Here is a 21,162-nt window from a genome sequence, read left to right on the forward strand (position 1 = left end):
CAATCTTGACTTATTTTTTGTTTTTTAGCATGTAAATAGTCTACAAAGCCCTGTGTTCCCTCCAGAAGGAGTTTATCTCTCACCCCCTGCCTGAAAGCCTCCATTGGACACCTTTGTTGAATTGTCGCGTACAGAAAAGTGCTATATAAATAAACTTGCCTTGCCTTGCCTTTGTTTACTTCTATGACATAGTGACATCACGCTGTTAGACTTGTGCTTTTATTGGCTAGCGCTCAAACACATTGTACGTGATAGACTAAGGGCTGGGACATCTCTAAGCTGTTGACCAATCACAACAGACAGTGGCGGCGCCAGAGTATTTTTGTTGGGTAATCTATGGTAGGGCTAACCCATACAGTGGTGGGGCTCAAGACAGTATTTGTAATGTAATTAACTTACACGCTATATCACACCCCTTGACAGTGGAACGCCACGCGTGAGGCTTTTATTAGTCTCCTTTAATCAGCTAAATTACATCGAGAGCAACAGGTGTGAGTTAAACACAGTGGCGGCGCCAGGGTATGGCTGGGGTAGGCTACAGCCATACCAAGAAATGGCTTAGCCCTACCTTAGCCCGACCAGGAAAAAGTATGTTAAAGTAAGCATGTTGAGAACAGAGATTGCGAAAATCTACCGGTCGTGTCCACAACACACAAACTGATCCTGCTGTAACAACAAGTGCACGTTACTCACGCGATATGGTTGAGACCATTCAGGCTTATGCTAGAGGGGTGCAAAGAATAGTCTAAGTAGTGGGGGAGTTTTATACACTAAAGGTGTGGAAATTCTCTCGCGTTATAATATCAGCGTGGCCGCGGTCAGATCAAAACGCCTCAGAATGCAATTTGAATAGACCTACAGCCAATCAGAGCAACGAAATGTTGGGTCTGCTGCGTCATGCATTCCTGATACGTCACGTTCACAGTGAAAAGTCCCCAAACTCGCGTCGAGTAAATTGCCAACAGACAGCAGAACTTGTAGGAATAATTGTATATTTCGGATGGATAGATTTGTTTTTAAATGCCCTCACATTGAGGTACAAGTCGAACAGGTGCCAGAGTCACACGACCCACCTGCAGAGTGAATAGTGAGTTTTGAATATATTTTGTAATAATGGGTCATTTGAAAAAGTGTTTTGCAGTGGCGAGCCGTCAGGGCCTTCTAGGCCCTCTGTGAGGGCCTAAGATATTCTACAAAATAATATTTAAAAACATTAAAAAAATATATATATTTTTTTGTTATTGTTTTTGTTATATTTTTCATTAGTTTTAACAAAATAACTTGATTTAATTGTATTTCAAATAACATTTCCAAAGAAATAAATCCTTCGAATCTGCCTATTCAGTTTCTGTTGGAATGTGAAGGGTTAAATGAAAGAAGCTCGTCTCTGCGAGTTACTGTGAAGAGAGGAGCTGTTGGACGTCCAGGCGGTCAAGCTATGAATTCACACAGGGCCCAGCTATAGAGTGGCGAAGTCACGCCCACTTACGGCCGCATCATGGGACCTTATTCAGAGAAAATAATACATTGAAGTCAATGGAGATAGAAAACTTATCTTTTGATCCCGTTTGAATTGTGCCATGAATTACACATATGTTGTTTGTCAATCTTAAAAAATCATTTCCATGTCAAAAAATTCAAAGTTTGTCTTAAAACTATTGAAATATAAGACAATGAAAAACCTCTTGCTCGTTCTCGAAGAGCAACTAAAACAAAACACGAGAGTGTACCTTGTTAGCTAATGTTAGCTAGCTGACATTAACGTTATACATTACACTCGTGTTACTCACCGAAACCTTGTAAAGCCGGTCCCGCATGCTGGCTCTTACGGAACCGACTAACTCCCCTTTTTCGTATGTACAGCTCTCAACATGCCCAGACTTGTAGTGATTTTCACCTCTTTTAATACTTTTTGCCTCATTCTGAAAGAAAGAGGTGAAATGTACCAACGTGACGGCCATCTTGGTGTTGGTGACGTGTGCAAGACCAGAGTTGTAGTTCATTGAGCGCTTCACACAAATAAATGTGTAGCTTCACAGTTTTACGACAAATTTTAATTTTTTTGACTTGCAAAATTATCTTTTAAATTGACAAACATCATATGTGTAATTTGTGGCACAATTCAAACGGGATCGAAAGATAATCTTTCTCTCCCCATTGACTTTAATACATTATTTTTCCGATATAAGGTCCCATGGAGGTCCACCGGAAGGGGAGGGACTTCGCCATTCTGTAGTAGCTGAACGAGAGAGTAATGTCAAATGACAGTACAATTGACCAATCATATCTTCCCTCTAAATGGGTGGGTGCAGCGCCATATAGAGAGGCGAAGTCCCTCCCTTTCCGGGGGAGCTCATGGGACCCCGGAAGCAGAAAATTATACATTGAATTCAATGGAGAGAGAAAACGTATATTTTGATCCCGTTTGAATTGTGCCACGAACTACACATATGATGTTTGTCAATTTAAAAGAACATTTTGCAAGTCAAAAAAATAAAAATGTGTCGTAAAACTGTGAAGTAACACATTTTTTTGTGTTAAGCCGCTCAGTGAACTACATGTCTCTGGTCCCGCACAATACGCGTCACCAACACAAAGATGGCCGTCACGTTGGCACCAGGGCTCGAGCTTAAGGACGTCCCATCGTCCCGGGGCCGAAAAAAATAGTGTCAGGGAGGATAACAAATAATTTTGGGACGAATTTGGGACGAGAGTTAAAATAAAAATACCCTGCTAACTCTACTACAAACGGCGATGAAAATGAAATCGACTGCACGTTGTGTGTAGCACACAATTATTAAACCTCCTTGTCAACATAAACACACAAAACATTTAGCAACCCGCGAAACACACACACACACACACACACACACACACACACACACATACACACATACACATACGTAAGCTGTGCCCATGTGCTGTCAGCCAGCCGCACAGCTGGCTGTGCCCGCGAATTCCTGGCCCGCAAATTCGCGGGTCTATCTACAGTAGGCTATGTACTGAGTGTGTGTATTTCGCGGGTTGAGTGATGTAAAATGACAATGGTATCCCGTGGAGGAATTCTGAAATGTTTTACCGTTACATCACAAAAACGCACAGCAGAACCAGACCCTGGAGCGCCGGCCTCTTTATTTACTTACTCCACTTCATCCCCTATGGGTAATAAGGCTGAGATGAGAACCCTCCATCGTATTTAGTCCTTAGCAATATGCTGCGCCTCTCCCCATGTATGGATGGGTACCGAGCCCCGGTATTAAACGTCTCCGCCCGGGCCGGAATTATTAAAGACAGTGGTAACGTTAAGCTCCGACGTTATCTGACTTTTTATCGGTACTGGAGACATTTAAAAAATATATGTCATATGTAGTATTGCTACATAAACATTATATCGCAGTTTTAGTTTATCCAACTCCGTTTCTAATATGCAATAAGACTACAACATGCGTCTATGATGTATTTTCGAGCTTTCCAATCCAGACGAGATCTCTCTCTCCCGTCTGTGTGCGAGGGGGCGGGGCAGTTTGTAAAAGTCTCCTGACTGTGTTACAGACTGTCCTCCTGGTTAGTGGTTACTCTGGGTTCTGTCTTCAGGACAGAGTGTTGGATTTTTTTTGATAATTGGATGGGACTTGATTTGATTCAATATTAGTAATTTTCTCGTTTGTGTGTTTGTTTAAATATATTTGGCCTTTGTCATGTGATTGACTGATTTACTCAAATAAAAAGGTTGATGAATTATCATCTAATGATTTGTATGATGTTTTATTTATGTTAAAGGTCACTTTGAATGATTTTAACTAATGATAAGTAGTAGAAAAACTAATATTTTAAATTCGGGACGGTCCACATTAATTTCGGGACGGCTTAGATTGTATTTCGGGACGGGAGGATGGTGAAAAAAGTTAGCCGAGAACCCTGGTTGGCACATTTCACCTCATTCTTTCAGAATGAGAATAAAAGTATAAAACGAGTTGAAAATCACTACAAGTCTGGGCACGTTGAGAGCTGTACATACACGAAAGGGGAGTTAGTCGGTTCTGTAAGAGCCAGCATCCGGGACCGGCTTTACAAGGTTTCGGTGAGTAACATGAGTGCAATGTTTAACGTTAATGTCAGTCAATAAGGAGGAGAATGAAAAAGAAGATGATGAACCACAGACCCGGCATATAATGACTGCAGTGTGCAGGGCTGTGTTAATTTATGTTACTGTTATCAATAGCATTAGTTGACTGAGAAAACCGTCAAGAAAAAAAGTTTAGCGATGTTACGAGTCGACTAGTATAATATGCCCACGGCTGTGATTGACAACCTGGACAGCCAATCAGAAGCTAGAACGGTTGTACTGTATACGGGTGTGTATGCTGTGGATAACATTAGTGTTCACAAGAACAATGTACACTCCCGTGTTTTGTTTGAGTTGCTCTTCAGATTGAAGCGGCCAGTTTTATATCGACTATATATGTGATCTCCTTTTTACATCTCGTTGTGTCATTTGAGTTTATTTGCTGTGTGTAGATTCAAGGATTTTGGTTATCTTGTCAATTTGTTTGGTTATCTAGGCACAGCTGTGTGTGACTCCCTCTGGTACACTGGTATGTGTTTTCCTAATGTAGAGAGCATTGATTAATTCATAAACTACACACTGACTCTAGATCCTGACCAAATCCTTTTTTTTTGATCAAATGTTTTTCAAAAATGTAATACACATTAAAAAAAAATACAATGTACAATCACAACACAAATTACAGAAAAAACAAACAATAACAACAATCAGACAAGAGGACAAAACTATGGAAAAATAAACCCTCCCACCCCCAGATCTGGACCATCCTTGTATTGCTCATTCAATCTATTATAGCATGTTAACAAACATGGTACTTACTTTATTTGTACAGATCTACATGGGAGAGGATGGTGCGATGCAGAGCGCTGTCTGTGGTTGTGCACAGGGGATGTACAAATGCAGCCACGCTGCAGCATTGGCAATATTTGCCATGTGGCAGATCAGCTCCACAGAAGTTGAGTGCCAGTTGAGGAAGCCTGGCACTTTAAAAGTAGTCCAGCCGGTGTCTCAACTCTACCAACAGCAAGAGGAGACATACAACCCACTAGCCAGAGACATCGCCACTGAGGAAGTAGACTGGTTCAGGTCTGCACTGAGGGGCGCAGCGTGGCATGGCATGGCTTTTGTCACCTGAGCCAGAACTGCAGCCTCAACATCAGGCCATTTTCAACGTGCCGGAGCTGGTGAAGGAGCATGGGGGTCGGGGGCTTGAGGCAATTCTTGCCTCAATGCGACTGAGCAGAGACCAGCAAGCTGCCATCCAGACAGCCACCGTAGGACAGCGGACAAATCCTCAGTGGCAGTTACACAGGCAGGGCAGGTTGACAGCCAGCAATTTTGGTGCTGTGCTGAGGTCGGGACTTTCATCCACTCCATGCGCGTCCCTCATGAAGAGGGTGCTTGGGGGGTACAATTTAGACGGAGTTATGGCTGTCAACTGGGGAGTTGTAAACGAGGTGTGTTTGGCCTTTTAAAGGCCCAGTGAAGTGCATGTTTTTGCACCAAAATGAAATGGCAGTTTCATTCCTTACATATCATTGTGCCTGTTCATGGCTAAAATAATTTTTAATAATTCATAATTAATGAATTAATGAATTATTAATTTTGCCGTCTGAGCCTAACGGAAGTTGCAGACGATAGTGGCTGTGACGTCACAAGATGTACCCAGTTGCGATTGTAAACATGGCGGAGACTCCGGAAAGTGATACTAGTGAGAGAAATGATTGATTTGGACAGCTTTTCGGACAGGATAGATGAGGAAAGTGATCAATCTGGTGCACTTTGAGGGCAACATTAAGAGATTTATGGATACAGCTCTCAACACTCATATGAAACATATATTTCAATAATCAAAAAACATTGGAATGATTTCTTAACCTATTTTATACAACTAATATTACATAGATGGAAATATTTGTTTACATAGATGACCAAACCCACTGAGATAACTTAGGCTACAGTTTACCTCCCTGAGCTGACGTTATCTCTCTCAGTCCCACAGGAGAGCACTCTCCCTCTCCTTATTGTTGAAACAGCTAATCTCCGTTAGCTCCGAGCTAGCACCAGATGCTAACAACAACCCTGTAACTCTTTCAGTCTCTCTTTCTCTCTCTCTCTCTCTCGAATCGACCACTGGCCTTTATTTATCATGATCAATCAAATAATCTACGAAACAATGACACCAGCCAGGCTCACCTTCATCTTTTGGGAACAGAAACATCGCCACTTCGGCAGACTTGACATTACTACAGCCAGCGGCAATGCATCGTTTCCCCTGTGTTTTTCATCCCTCTTTCTTCACTGTCGCCTCCATTTTCAGGTTTTCTCGATTGGCAATCACTTCCAGTCGACTCCGACACACTTTCCAGGAAAATACTAGCTCAAAAACGTTGAGAAATTCGACTTTGAAAAAGAGAAAAAAGGAACGGTGGTGAATGTAAACAGTGCAGCGGCGTCCATCTCGTGACGTCACGCAGTAGATCGCAAGCCACGCCCACGAAGGCGAAGGTCGACTGCAGATTTCCCCGGAAAATTCAAAACTCGTCAAATTTGTTGCTATTCCAACATTTTTTGATATGGGTTCCAATGGACAATTTTGGTCATTACTATACGTATTAGCATAACAGATCATGCACAGGTGCACACTTCACTGGGCCTTTAAGTGTGACACATATGTAGTGATAAATGCTTAACTTGACCACTGTTCCTAAATAAAAAAAGTTTTCTGCATCGTCAGTCATTTTTTCCAAATAATTACCAATATTTCACAAATTCTTCATGTCAACTTAAGAGCACAGCTGTATGTTGAGTGTCAGCTTTGCTTGGTTCATCTTACTGGGGGCAGCTACATGGATGTTGGTGCAGTCCACAATCATTTTGCAGTTGAAGGCAGAATGAATTTATTATTGACTCAGAATGAAGCACAACTTCATGTCATACAATACATTGACTTTATTTGTAACTGTGTAAAAAAATAAAGCATTTATTAGCAAGCAGGACCTGTAGGAACAGAGAATGGTGATGGATGGAGCTGGGAAGAGAGAAGAATAAAGAAAACAGATCAACTTTATTATCGGATATTAAAAATTCAATTTCAAAACAAGTTGCTGCTCCTACAGTTTTCTAGTATGTAAAGATGATTTCACATGACCTATGCAAAATATCACACTCAATACATGTGTCTCTCTGGGGGGTGCATTGTGCCTTTGATGTATATAAATAATATACCATAACCAAATACTATTACGTACAGTGGAAATCAGGTTGCCAGAGCAGGTCAGTCCAGTGTGCATGTTCCTCAGGGTCTCAGCAGTTACAGGTGAGGTAAAGAAAATAAAAGAGAAAAAGGTCAGTAACAACACTTTAAAGTAACAACATTGAATAATTATCTCTTTTAATAATTTTCTCTCAGTAATCACTCAACTACTGTCTTTCCAACAAACAGATTGACTCACCCTCACTGTCATCACAATGACACATGTCAAGAAGAATGTCATGCAAAGCTCCCTGCCTGCCTGCCTTCCTTCGACTCTCCCTGAACTGCTTCCTTAGCACCCGGTGGAGGGCGCAGTAGGCTACTCTTCAAATGTTTCACGAAATACTTACCATGATGACTACTCTTACTGTTTAACATTTTGGTGTATTTCATGTAATAAAATAATAACTTCATGGTAAGGCTACTAAAAATGACAAGGCTAAGTAATGTAATGCTAACTAACGTGCTCGCTACTCGTCGCTTCTAGCTAGGTAGCTAACTTGACTATGTTCCATGCACAACATGTATATTACCTATGATATTACCTGATATGTCTGATCCAGCGACTCCTGGTCCTTTCATCAGACGGGAAGCGATAGAACGAGCAAGTGGTATGATCACTTTTGTGATTACAACATGGTACAAAGCACACAGGCATCTTGTAAAAGTGAATTTATTGGAGCAATCTCTTATATTTATTGGAGGGAATAAATCAGTTATGAAATCTTCTTCTTCGCTTTAATTACGAGTCGCAACCACTTGGAGCATTATCACCTGTGACATCACATACGCGACCCAGAATGGGATTTGGGATTTGTAGTCTTTGTTGTCGCGTATTTTTCATAGTCTTATATTTCAACAGTTTTACGACAAAATGTGACTTTTTTGACATGGAAATGATTGTTTAAGATTGACAAACATCATATGTGTAGTTCGTGGCACAATTCAAACGGGATCAAAAGATACGTTTTCTCTCTCCATTGAATTCAATGTATAATTTTTCGCTTCCGGGGTCCCATGGACCGGAAGTAGATGGGCGTGACTTCGCCTCTCTATAGACTGAATGGCGCTGGGTGGGTGTTATTATCGCGGACTTTATGACAAGTTCTGCCCGCTGTGAAACTTTTCTTGTTTCCATAGCAACAACAACTTCCTGTCAACAGCGTTAACTCGCCTTCAAAATAAAAGCATGCCAAATTACACTTAAGACATACAACTGCAACGAAAGTAACAAACACAATGCAATATCCTTTTCAATTTCAAAGAATACAAATAGGGTTATTTACAGGTGTTGTTTTGTTTCGTAGAGGGTCGCTTTCATTGATGCGTTTTGCACCTCGGGCCGTTGTTTTGATATTCCGGCCGCTGAAGTATACACTGTGACGTAATAACTCGAGGGAAGGGGTGGGGGTCAGAGGGCCTAGGTATAAAAGTCACAGCTCGCCACTGGTGTTTTGTATGACAATAGAGACACAGCAGGCCACCTGTTGCGTGCTGTGTCTGTCTCTCTCTGTTTACCTGTGTTTCTCTCTCTGTCTCTCTCCCTCTCCGTGTCAATTCTATATGCCAACTTTTCTTGTTTCTGCCGCTGCGTAGCATGTTGTAACAACGTGGAATTAGCAGAATAGGCTATTGTATTGTTGAATTGATTGAATTAAGTTCAGTGATGAATTGATTTTTTATTCACTTAAATTATGTTTTTTATTTAATGCCAGTGGAGTTTATTTGAATTACTCCATAATAATTAGTTAGGTAGTTTAATCTACAGTAGGCCTAATATATTATACATAGTATATTGCTTCTCAAGAACAAGTCCCTCAAAAGTGTACTAAAGTAGAGTACATGAGTTAAATTGTAAGCTATTTAGTTACATTACACCACATTATTACTTTTTGCATGTCATCATAATTTATGTTTAGCAGTGTGGATGTATGGTAACTGCATGAACATATATTATGAAACAATTTTTCATTAAAAAAAGCACATCATTAAAATGATAAAAAATAATGTAATGGTTCAACTTTCTACTTACATAGTCATGATGGTCAGTGGCCCCTGAAGGAAAAGCATCACATGTTATTATGGGTTGTGTGGCTCACCTCAGAGAAATTCATTAGTCATTGTGCAGATACGATGATGTGGCTAAGCCTGCTGACTCATTGTTCCTCTTCTTTGTTTCAGCCATAGACTGTCCTGTCCCTGACATCTGAATCAACATTTAGAATCCCTTCTCTTACTGCCAATGCTGGCACGCGTGCCAGGGGTTGCCGACCCCTGCTATACAGTATCTGGCTGTTGGGCAAATAATGTCGAGTGGGTATATTGCCAGTAAGACTAAACAACCATGGATCCTACACAATAAAATGTTATCAATTGCATTTCGAAACATAGTCACTTACAGATTTGTCTTTGCAGCTTTTAACACATAGTTAACCTTGTACATTGTACGTGTTAGTTTGACTCCTTCCACCCGCCTCCCCCTTTAAGGATGTTTGTAGCCTTTATTTAACCAGGTGAAAGCCCCTTGAGATCAAAAGATCTCTTTTTCAAGGGTGACCTGCAGGATTTACTTATGATTAGAAACATATTTTTGATATGTCAACATCAAAAACAAAATATGTTTCCCTTGAAACATATTTGGCAAGTTTCAGTTTATGAAAGAATACGTTTTAACAGACCAGGCTGAACTAAACCAAAACAGTAATATCACAAGCTGGAAAGCAAAACAGGAAGCTGAAAGAAGAAGAAATGCTCAGCAGAGCTGAAGGAGAACCAGAGTTGAGGGATAAATCTGGTTTACATCCGCTTCCACCTAACAAACAATCATTGAATACCTTATAAATATCCTCAGTGCAGCTGTAAAGCTTTTTAAAGGTCCTATCATAGGTAATCCGATGTTCAATGCCAAAAAAAAGAAGATAACAACTAAGAAGACAACATTACAACTCACCATGTGGAGAGTTTTGGAGCTCGCTGTACACTGTGTCCGTGCCTTTTTTTGGTGGGACTGTAAAAAACAACACATGCTTGAACATCAAAAGACAATCTTGAGTAGTACTGTTCTTTTTATTTATCATACGCAGATATCTAAAAGTAGACGGGATGTGCCCATTCTGTAACTGCCATCTTCAGCCCGGGGACTTTGAGCACAGCCCTAACGCAGAAGGGGCCGGTATCAGAAAGCAGCCTGGCAATTAGCTCAACCCTTCCTGTTTATAACTTCTGCATAGCTTCTGGAAATCCCAACAGTTATCTTTGCAGTTACAAACACTTGGATATGTATTAATTATGGGTAATTATGCCCCTCCCAGGAAGTGTGAGTTTTAACTGTAAAAGAATGTGGGCAAAGAAGAGCAACATGTTTTATACAGGGAGGTTTGTAATGAAATAGGAGAGACTGTGAAGACTGGTTAAAAATAGAAGGACAAAATATTATCAAAAATAAAGTTTGGAGGGTGAGAAGCAGAAAGATGGGAGATGAAGGCTGGGTAATGGATTAAAAAACCTTTTTTTTTATCACCTCTGGCAGGATCCAGCGGACGGGGATGCACCACCTCAGTGTATTCAACATCAGGCTCGTTGGACACCATGCTGCTCTCCTCGTCGTTGGCTGCACCAAAAACATGCACAAGAGTCTGTAAAACCTGTCAAACCGTCCGCATGACCTCGTTTTATTTTGATGAGGGTTTCCTTAAGGATAACAGTTCATCCTTGACCTTGAAAATAAAAGTTTGACCAAGTAAAGGTTGAGTTATTAGTCTGTTGTGTAATGGTCAGCTTTCATTAGTTAGCTAGGTCAAGAATAACATGGCTAATGTTTGCAAAATCAAGCTAGCTGATGTTATGACCAGGGCTGCACATAACTGGTGCGCAGGTGCGCATGCGCACCCACCGCCAAAAAAGGAGCACCGGATCATTTCAAAAAAGCTCATTTGCGCACCAACATTGAGAAAGACAGAGAGACATGAGAGAAGAGAGAGATAGAAAAGAGAGAAGAGAGAGATATTTGCGAGTTGCATAAGAACTGGTAAGACTCGTGAAGGGTCTGCTGCATGCGCTTCCTGCGCACCGCCCCCCCCCGTTGCCATTTCGTGATACAGAGGGCTTCATACTCCACTAGCACCCCCCTCCCACCCCGTTGACATTCGTGATACAGAGGATGCGCACCAAGCAACATCTCCAGGTGCTCCTTTGAGAATCCGGGCAAATAAGTTATGTGCAGGGCTGGTTATGACTCAAGTCTTGTGCAATTCAACAACATTCAATAACGTGCTTTAACCACTAGGTGTCCCTTTATATCAGCTGTGCACCTTTATGGTGTAAATACAGCCTATCTACCAATTGGATCAAATATAAAAGTCAGCCGGATTAGTGTTGATACTGCAAGAAGACGTATTGTGTGAAAAGAAATGTAAGATGTTGTTTAATTGCAGATCCACGTCACGTTTTCAGTTTTGGTGGCAGTTCTTCCTGTTCTTCTCATCAGGGCTCTATAAATAGAGAACGACGGCAGATATGTAATATTTAATGCAACCAAACCGTGTATTACAATGCCGTTATGTGATGACTTTCAAAGAGAAAGCACACTCGGAATAAAGTATTATTTTATTTAAAAAAAATGTTTTTGGATTTCACATCGCAGAAACACCATCTCCCAACTTGCATTGCGGCTAAACCATCCAATCACCGAGCTGAGTATCTTGCCTACATCTGTTTCCGGTATTTCTTTATGACGATGCGATGTGAGATGTGAGACTGGGTTAGAGAATTGCACAGGGGAAAATAACGTATCTATGCCACAATTTTAGATGTGGATTTTGTTAAACTAATACGTTTGCGCTGTGGACCAACACTATAAATTGACGGGGAAGGGGGTAGCAATAAAGATAACACCATTAAACAGTTACACAACATAACAGAAATAATATCGATAGCAGCGTCCCTAGCAACCATGAACAATGAACACGTTGTATGTATACAATTTCCTGAAGTAATCTTTGTAATAACTAGCAAACTAAAGATCACATACATCCACTGCACACATCATCTGAAATAAAAACTCAATTTTCAAATGTCATCAACACGCATTTTAATGGCCAAACTAGCCTTAAAATAGGCATTTTCCACCGAGAATAAAACGAAGGTCGGCTATGTTTTTTTTTTTATGTGGAGAGAAATTTGAAGATCACGTGACATAGACACCAGCCATTGGAAATGAATGGTGAAAAAAAACGTAGGGATCCTACAATTTCAGAGGGGTTTTTGTAGAAATACTACGTCCCAAGTTGTGGACCAACGTAGTTATTACACGTTTAGATGTGAGACTGGGTTGGAATATACGACCCCCCGGAGCGTTTGCAATTGCCGTAAATTGTTGTTTCTTACACCAGGGGTTCCCAGAGTCGCGAGATGATTTTAGAATCCTCTGAATATCTTTTAAAATATGTTTTAATATATATATATATATATATATATATTTTTTTATAATAATAATAATAATAATAACGTGTGCATAGAAATGTTGTATTATGTAAGTCTGTTTAATAGGTAAGCGGGACAAATAAAGGAATTTTGATTCTGACAGATTTACGACAGTATCATTTGCAGCTCAAAGGTCACTTTACAGCACCACAGTAAATATCACATATGTAAAACACACATCAACTACTAGTATATTTCTTCTGAACAGCTCTTTACATTTTTCAAAAGGAAACGTTGGTTAATACCAACTAGTGAGAAGGCCGACAGGCCAGCGGAGAAGGCAGCGGAGGAGAGCGGAGAGCCGCCATCACAAAGGCCGTCGACTTCTTGCGCGGGAAGCGGAGGCGGAGGAGGAGGAGACGACGACGACGACCGTAAGGCCGTCCATAAGAAGTCAGACCAGCCTTCATTCAAGTGTCACAAGTATCGAGAGGAATACATCCAGTAGGTATTTACATGCCTCATTATAAATTAAACACAACATCCCCATAGTGTGCAATGAGGTTCTTGCACATGAGAGCTTAAAGCCCGTAAAAATGCTCAGACATTTGAAAACGAAGCAACCCGCTCTTGCTACTAAAGCAGCAGATTATTTCCGCCGAAAGCAGAGAGAATTGCAAGGCCAAAAGAAAGTCATAACTAACCAAACCACAATCCCTACCAAGGCTCAAAGGGCATCATATGAGGTGGCATATTTGATTGCACAGGCCAAAAAGCCAGACACAATCGGGGAAACCCTAATTAAACCTGCTGCTATCGCAATGAGTAGAGCAATGCATGGGGATAAGTTACAGGCACGGGAGCTGGAAGCAGTGCTGCTGTCTGACGGGACCATATCCCGGCGCATCACAGACATGGCCCAGGACATCAAGTGTCAGCTGATTGACAGAGTGAAGAAAGGGAAATTTTTCTTTGCAGTTAGACGAATCCACAGATGTGTCAAACTCTGCCCAACTGCTTGTTTTCGTCAGATACACTTTTGATGGAAAACTTAATGAGGACATGCTGTTTTGCCTCCCGCTGGAGCAAAAGTGCGCAGGCGAGGACATTTTTACAAAACTTGACAACAAAATAAAAGAAGAGGGACTGTCTTGGGATGAGTGCATCGGTGTGTGTACAGATGGGGCTGGAGCAATGCTGGGGAAAAAGAGAGGACTCAAAGCAAGAGTCTTACAAGTGGCGCCCCACGTTATCTTTACGCACTGCAGTATCCACAGAGAAGCTCTAGCGAGTAAAACGCTCGACCCAGAGTTTAAAAGTGTTCTTGACACGGCGATAAAAATGGTCAACTACATAAAATCCCGTCCACTCAATACCAGGCTGTTCGCCAATCTCTGCAATGAACTGGGATCGGAGCACCAGGGCCTACTGTTCCACACAGAAGTCAGGTGGCTTTCAAGGGGAAATGTTCTCAGCCGCCTGTATGAACTGCGGGACGAGGTGCGCTTATTTCTGACGGAGCATGGGTCCCAGCTCGCTGACCACCTGACAGACCCTGACTGGTTAACAAGGCTGGCATATTTGGCTTGCATATTTGACAGACTGAATGGACTAAAATCTGCGCATTCAAGAGGAAAGTGGACCGCTGGACAGCGCGAGTTGAAATGGGCAGGATAGATATGTTTCCTGAGCTGGAGGAATTCATAGAGGAAAATTATCTTAGTGTTAGCTCTGTGAAGAAGTCTATCACTACCCACCTGCAAGCCCTCCTGGAACACTTTAGCAAGTATTTCCCAGAGGAAACAGCTCCGGAGAAATATGACTGGATAAGATCACCATTCACTGTGACGACCGCAAGTCATCTGTCATCTGACATGGAGGACGCACTGACTGAACTGTCAAGTGACCGCACATTAAAGACAGTTTTTAATGCGAAGACGCTTGCTGAGTTCTGGATTTCAGTCGAGAGGGAATACCCACAGCTTTCAAAGGCCGCGATGGACGTTCTGACGCCGTTTGGCTCCACATACCTGTGCGAAAAGACTTTCTCTGCACTGACATACATTAAAAACAAATACAGATCTCGTCTAAACGTGTATGATCTCCAAGTGTCCGTCTCAAATATCAAGCCCAGGATGGACTTGCTGTGCTTCGTGCACATTGCCCACCCGTCTCATTAGGTGAGATTAACGCTATTCCCCAAATGTAAATATGCACCGCAACAATGTTCATGTTTATTAGTTATTACCTTTTTATGTATTTAAAGTTTGCACAGCAACAATGTTCGTGTTTATTAGTTATTACCTTTTTATGTCTTTAAAGTTTGCACAGCAACAATGTTCATGTTTATTAGTTATTACCTTTTTATGTCTTTAAAGTTTGCACAGCAACAATATTCATGTTTATTAGTTATTACCTTGTCTTTAAAGTTTGCACAGCAACAATGTTCATATGTTTATTTGTTATTACCTTTTTATGTATTTAAAGTTTGCACAGCAACAATGTTCATATGTTTATTTGTTATTACCTTTTTATGTATTTAAAGTTTGCACAGCAACAATGTTCATATGTTTATTAGTGATTACCTTTTATGTCTTTAATATTATGTTTATTACCTTTATTATTTATTTTTACAGTTTGCACCTCAATTCAATGTTCATGTTTTGTTATGTCTTTAAAGTTAAATGTTCATAATGTTCATTACCTTTATGTCTTAAAAGTTAAATGTGCATATGTTTATTACCTGTATGTCTTTAAAGTTTGCACACATTTAAAACATCAACTACGCACCAGTATATTTCTTCTGAACAGCTTTTTAATATATTTAAAACGTTGGTTAATACCAACTAGGGAGGAGGAGGAGGGAGGAGGAAACAACAATTCCTACCAAAGCTCAAAAGGCATCATATAATGTGGCATATTCATATTGCATTGCAAAAAAGCCACACACAATCGGGGAAACCCTAATTAAACCGGAGGAAGAGGAACGAGGAAAGTCAGTCAGAGTTGGGGGTTGGTGCGGCGAAACTGTGGCGCACACTGTAGGTGCTCCGTGTTTGGAGGTGCGGGGGCTAGTGGAGCCTCGCAGATGGGGATGCTGCAGCTCCCTCAGCGCTCCCCCTTCCCGCGAAATGTTCTCAGCCGCCTGAACAGCGGGACGAGGTGCTTATTTCTTATGCACGTGTTTGGAAACGCCTATTAGTGCGTGCGTCCTGTGCACACGTTTTTTTTTCTTTTCAGTCACCACGTGATAGTGGGGGGTCGCCAGTCTCTGGCACTGTTATTTTGGGGGTCGCGGGCTGAAAAGTTTGGGAACCCTTGTCTTACACCACTAGAGGTGCTAAACTTTAAAACGTGACTATAGGTCGTAATAAGCTGCTTGGTAATTTTTTGGAGGAGGACAGGCTGGAAAGAATTACTAAAAGTATGCATACTACAGTCTAAAAACTCTTACAAGTAAAAGTACTGCATTAAAAATGTAACTCAAATAAGTTAAAAAGAATTAGCATCAAAATATACTTGAAGTACCGTAAGTAAAATTACACATTATGCAGAATGGCACTTTTAAGCACAATATGTATTTTACATCATTGTATTATAATGATTGAAACTTCAATGTTCTTCAAATGTTTATCATCTTAAAGGTCCCATGTCATGGCCATTCCTACTGATCATAATTCCATTGTTGAGGTATACCAGGATAGATTTATATTGTGCAATTTTCCAAACTCTCATACATCATACAGCATCTCTGTAGCATCTCTGCAGCATGTGTATTCACTCTCTGTCCTGAACGGCTTGTTGGAGCTCCTGCCCCCCCCCTCCATGTGAGCCCACTGTGCTCTGATTGGTCAGCTCGCCCACTCTGTTCTGATGAGTGCACCACCGATACAGCGGAACATAGTGATTATGTGTTACAATGGCGTTTGCAACCAGAAAATGACACCAGCAATGACAAACAGATGACAATGCTGTGTGGGGTCTGGGTGCCGTGTTGGCGGGGCTCGCTGCTGGAGCGGACAGTGTGAGCTGGCTTGCTGCTGGTGTTGTTTCCTGCGTGGTGTCTGCGGGACGGCGAGACACGACACGGCAAGGCCCGGCCCGCCCGGCCCGCCCGCCCGACCCGCCCGACCCGCCCGCCCCACCCACACCCACACCCACACCCACACACACACACAAAGAAACATTACCAAAATAAAGCCTGAAACAAATGCATACAGCTGCATTCCTTCCAGCAGGACTGAGACACAGAGTGAAGAACCTACATTTGAAGAATACTAAAAACCACTTCAAATGTCTCATTTTGTTTTCATGACTTTGCAGACCGTTTACATGAATAAAAAGCTACATAACACACAAGGGGACGGGTAATAAACGGAAAAGCACGACATGGGACCTTTAATGTGCACAGATGTTAGTAACTAAATCTGTAAAATAAATGTAGCAAAGTAAAAAGTAAAACATTTGCCTACAAAATGTAGTATAGACTAAATGTATGAAGTAGGAAAACTAAAGTACAAGTACCTCCAGTTACATTTTTCATTTCAACACTGTAAATGGCAATTGATGCCATGATGGCTGATGCTTTGCAAAAGTAACACACACTTGCTTTGAGAAAGGAAAGTTAAATCAGTCTGTGCTCTATTCTGAAATGTCTTGTGAGACTATTGATATACAGTATAGAACAGATACGAAGAGTCCAGCTTACCTTCTTCAGGACGCCGCTCGCTCCACACACTGACTGCAGCTCCCTCAACTCGTACTGTGAAACACAGAAAGATAAATATCAGATCATAACCAAGACTTATTTTACATTGTAAAACTGTACCATTTAACAACAATATGTAATTAGCAATACAATTACACTTTGTGGAGCCACTTGTAGATATCACTTTAAATCTAGGTGATGTGTGTTAGGGCGGTTCCGACAGTGGCATAACAAGGATGTGATTGGCCCCGGTGCAAATATTGTTTTGAGGCCCCCCCCCCCATCACCCCAAACATAAGCGCACACTGATGCGCTCACACACGCACGGACATACACAACCACTCAGAAGCGCCACATGTAGGCTATCAACAACAGCCTGCCCTGGCCTCAGACCACCACAGCCTGACAACGGCAGAGCGAACTAAGAAGAGGATTACACCTGTTTCCTTGATGTTTGTCTCTGGGGAATGGGCCGGTAGGCCTACATGGACCGGTTGCTATAATATAGCTTTTGATCTTGGCGTCGGTGGTCTCAACAGCGCCCCTATCGGTTGGGGCCCTTGGGGGAACTGTTGGACCACTGCCGGGCACAGCCAAATACAGCCTCTCCTCCTGGCTGGCTGGAGAAGAAGGTTGCACAGATACAGCTTCACTTGTGGAGCTAGATGGCAATGATGGTGGTGAGCTATCGTTAGCCTCCGGATCCGGCTGCTGCTGCACGTCAACAATGCTAACGTTAGCACTCGATTTCGAGGACGATGTATGAAAAAAAAACAGTCTAATTTCGTCAGTTTAGCGGTTACATCTCCTTGTTCTCTCCTGTCCTTTCTCTTTTGAGCGCTGCTCTTGTGCTTTGCTGTACATTATAAATGCAAGCTATTACATTTGTTATAATGCTGCCGAACTTGCTGCTGCAGCTACAGTACAGTACAGGTTGATTAAACGGTTCGCTCGTCACGCAAGGTATCACATGACATGAAAGGGAGCAAGGTCATTGGACAGACAAATTACAAATTAATTTAGGTTGCTTGGTTACTTTGAAGACTGTGTGAACTGGTCAATGCCATTGGGGCTCTGAGCCCCGGTGCGTTGCACTGTTTGCACCGTCGATAGTTACGCCACTGGGTTCCCAACCTTTTTCAACTCAGGGCCCACTTAAGAATCAAAAAATGTTTTGCGGCCCACATTCAACCATAAACAATACGGAGGCTAAATAAAGTTCTGATTGGTCAATTCAGAACATGTGACACGTTGTAAATCCAGTAGAACAGACCGCTGTCAAGGACTGTAATGACCGTTGCTTCGTGGCAAAACTCTACAATTTAGCCTTCAGTGCAGACATTAATACTCTTAAAATAAAAGTAACAAAGGAGCAGATTTCAAGTCTTCCTCTGGTACATGGAAAATCTCCCCCTGCACATATTGTGCACAATAGGCTGTTAATCCAGCAGCGGCTGCACAATAACTTTGGGCTAAAGCAACGTCCCAGTTGGTAATGTAATCTCTCAAACAACTCAAGCAAGGCTTATTCATTCATTTCCTCTACCTGCTGCATGCATTCAAACTTGCCTTCCCCAACGCAAATAATTTTATCAACCCCCCCCCCCCCCTCTTAAAATCTGTGCCAACAGTTTTTTGCAGACTCTATTGTTTCAACTTTTCAAGGAAGGTTTTGCATTCTTTTTTAGGATATGAATCAACTTCATGTAATGTTGGTATTCTTGTCTTGGGCCTTTGCTTAGGATAGCATCGTCTAGCACAGGGGTGTCAAACTCAAATACACAGTGGGCCAAAATTTAAAAATCGGTACTAGTCGAGGGCCGGACTGGTTCAATGTTTATTGCAGAACTTACTGAAATTAACTTATTGCACATATTAAACCTGGAACTAACAAAGCTTAAATGATTGCCAATAAAAACAACATTAAATAATTAGTTGCATTCATTTCTTGTGGCTCTATCTGCAGCTTTTCCAGAGTCAGTTCTTATGATTACATTTTCCCAAAGGCCAACAACAGCTTCAAAAAAACAATTTCCCTCAAAGAAAATAAAACATGCCCTGTTGTCGCAAGAAAAAAAGTACAAAAGGAAACATTCCACATTCCTACAGTCCATTGAAACTCAGTGTGCTGCTCGGTGATGTTAGTTCAAGCCAGATACTTGGCATCTCATCTTGGGTGCAAGGTCATCAATGTTTGGGGTCAGGCTCTGAGCTGAGGAAACCCTCAGGATTGAGTGAAGGTGTGCATGCAATATACCGGCGGGCCAGATCTAATAGTAATTAGAAATGATCCTTGAGTTTGACATAATGTGGTCCAGCACATACTGAAATAGAAGATTAATGCAGGTAGCAATAACTATAATACTAATCTCGTTCTTTGACTGCATTTCGTCCATTATCTACAATAGCAGGAGCAAAATGAAATGTACTGACACACTTCTAAATAAAACCACCATCTTTATTCTACAACCGTCTCTTCCAACCTTGCAGTCAACAGATCAACCAAAAATATATACATACATTTCCTGCGATGGTGATAAAATGTATACAACTCAGTCAGTGACAAAGATTTAAACATGCAGAATAGACAAACAGAGCAGTTGCAACAATTAAGGAAATGACATCACGAGGACATGGTGAGGGAAGATACAAAGACAGTAACGTTAAATGTAAAACCAAAGGCCACCTAGATTGAAGGAGGAGGGGAGAGGGAGCAGCAGTTTCTGATTTAAATCCTTTTTACTGAGAAAACACCTCAGTGTAGAAAGTTTCCAAATCACAAACAGGATTACTGTATCTTGTGTTCTTTTCCTTTTTACTCTCAAAGTCCTTTCTTTGAACTTCTATTTCTTTGAAAGTAAATACAAATGTCCAGCCCAGTGTGGGGCATCTCTAGACTGTGGCTGGGATACTGTAGCTGCTCCTGTTGCTGATGTCAGCGGGAAGCGACGCCACGCTATCTCGCGCCCAATTGGTCACTCTCCCCTCCGTGCCATCATAGAGTGGCGCTGCGTCTGGAAGAGGATGATAATGCGCACTCTAAGCAGTTGGCAACAATTGATAATCAATGTCATGTACTACGGTTTAACTACTGAGGCCCAGTAGACACGTACATGGGTGCTTTTTAAACATAGACTTTTAATCAATCGCACAGTAACAAACAACCTTTTAGATCACTGAAAACAGAGATTTTATAACACTGTTTTCAGTGTGAGATGTGATGGAAACCAGACTTTTAAAGGTCCTTACGGCATTGTTTGATTTGTGAGGCACAAAAAGAGGTGACGTTTTGAACTACGCACATTTTGCATGTTACTTTGAGTAACAAAGGGGTCAACATGTGCTATAGAGGTCACTGCTACACCGCCGCTAATGTCAGTGGTAGCCAGTATTTGTGTATTATCATCCTGATGGAGATTTTCTTTGAATCGTGCTTGTTTGAAGTTGCTTTGAAAAATACATGAAAAATACCCTATTTAAAAAATACCTATGTACGTGTGGACTAGCCTTAAGCAGGTTGTTCCTGTGCGAACACAGCTCGTACCTCGGGTAGTTTACTTCCTATAACAACTGTATTCTAACAACATCCTACTTTTCCGGCCTCTGAAAATACACAGACATAAACACAATGTACATGCAAAATAAGTCAGAGACAGACGAAGACAATACTCTGCACTCATGCACTTAAACTTACACAGGATATCTACAACA

At 41.5% G+C, this 21,162-nt stretch overlaps 1 protein-coding gene across 10 annotated transcripts in view; it reads right to left on the minus strand.

The window, feature by feature from the left end:
• Positions 1–21,162, minus strand: part of pecam1b (platelet and endothelial cell adhesion molecule 1b) — a 77,385-nt gene that overhangs the window by 3,207 nt on the left and 53,016 nt on the right. For 5 of the 10 annotated variants that reach the window (XM_079651966.1, XM_079651968.1, XM_079651970.1 and 2 more), the window contains 4 exons: positions 17,452–17,505; positions 10,843–10,932; positions 10,273–10,329; positions 9,355–9,377 (listed from right to left, as the gene is read on the minus strand). In XM_079651966.1, coding sequence (XP_079508092.1) covers positions 9,355–9,377; positions 10,273–10,329; positions 10,843–10,932; positions 17,452–17,505 — 224 coding nt within the window. Of the gene's footprint in view, positions 1–9,354; positions 9,378–10,272; positions 10,330–10,842; positions 10,933–17,451; positions 17,506–19,888; positions 20,466–21,162 lie in introns of those variants that run through there. The other 5 variants (XM_079651971.1, XM_079651972.1, XM_079651974.1 and 2 more) reach the window with 3 other exon arrangements.

Source organism: Notothenia rossii, assembly GCF_949606895.1.
Source record: "Notothenia rossii genome assembly, chromosome: 1".
Lineage (NCBI taxonomy): Eukaryota > Metazoa > Chordata > Actinopteri > Perciformes > Nototheniidae > Notothenia > Notothenia rossii.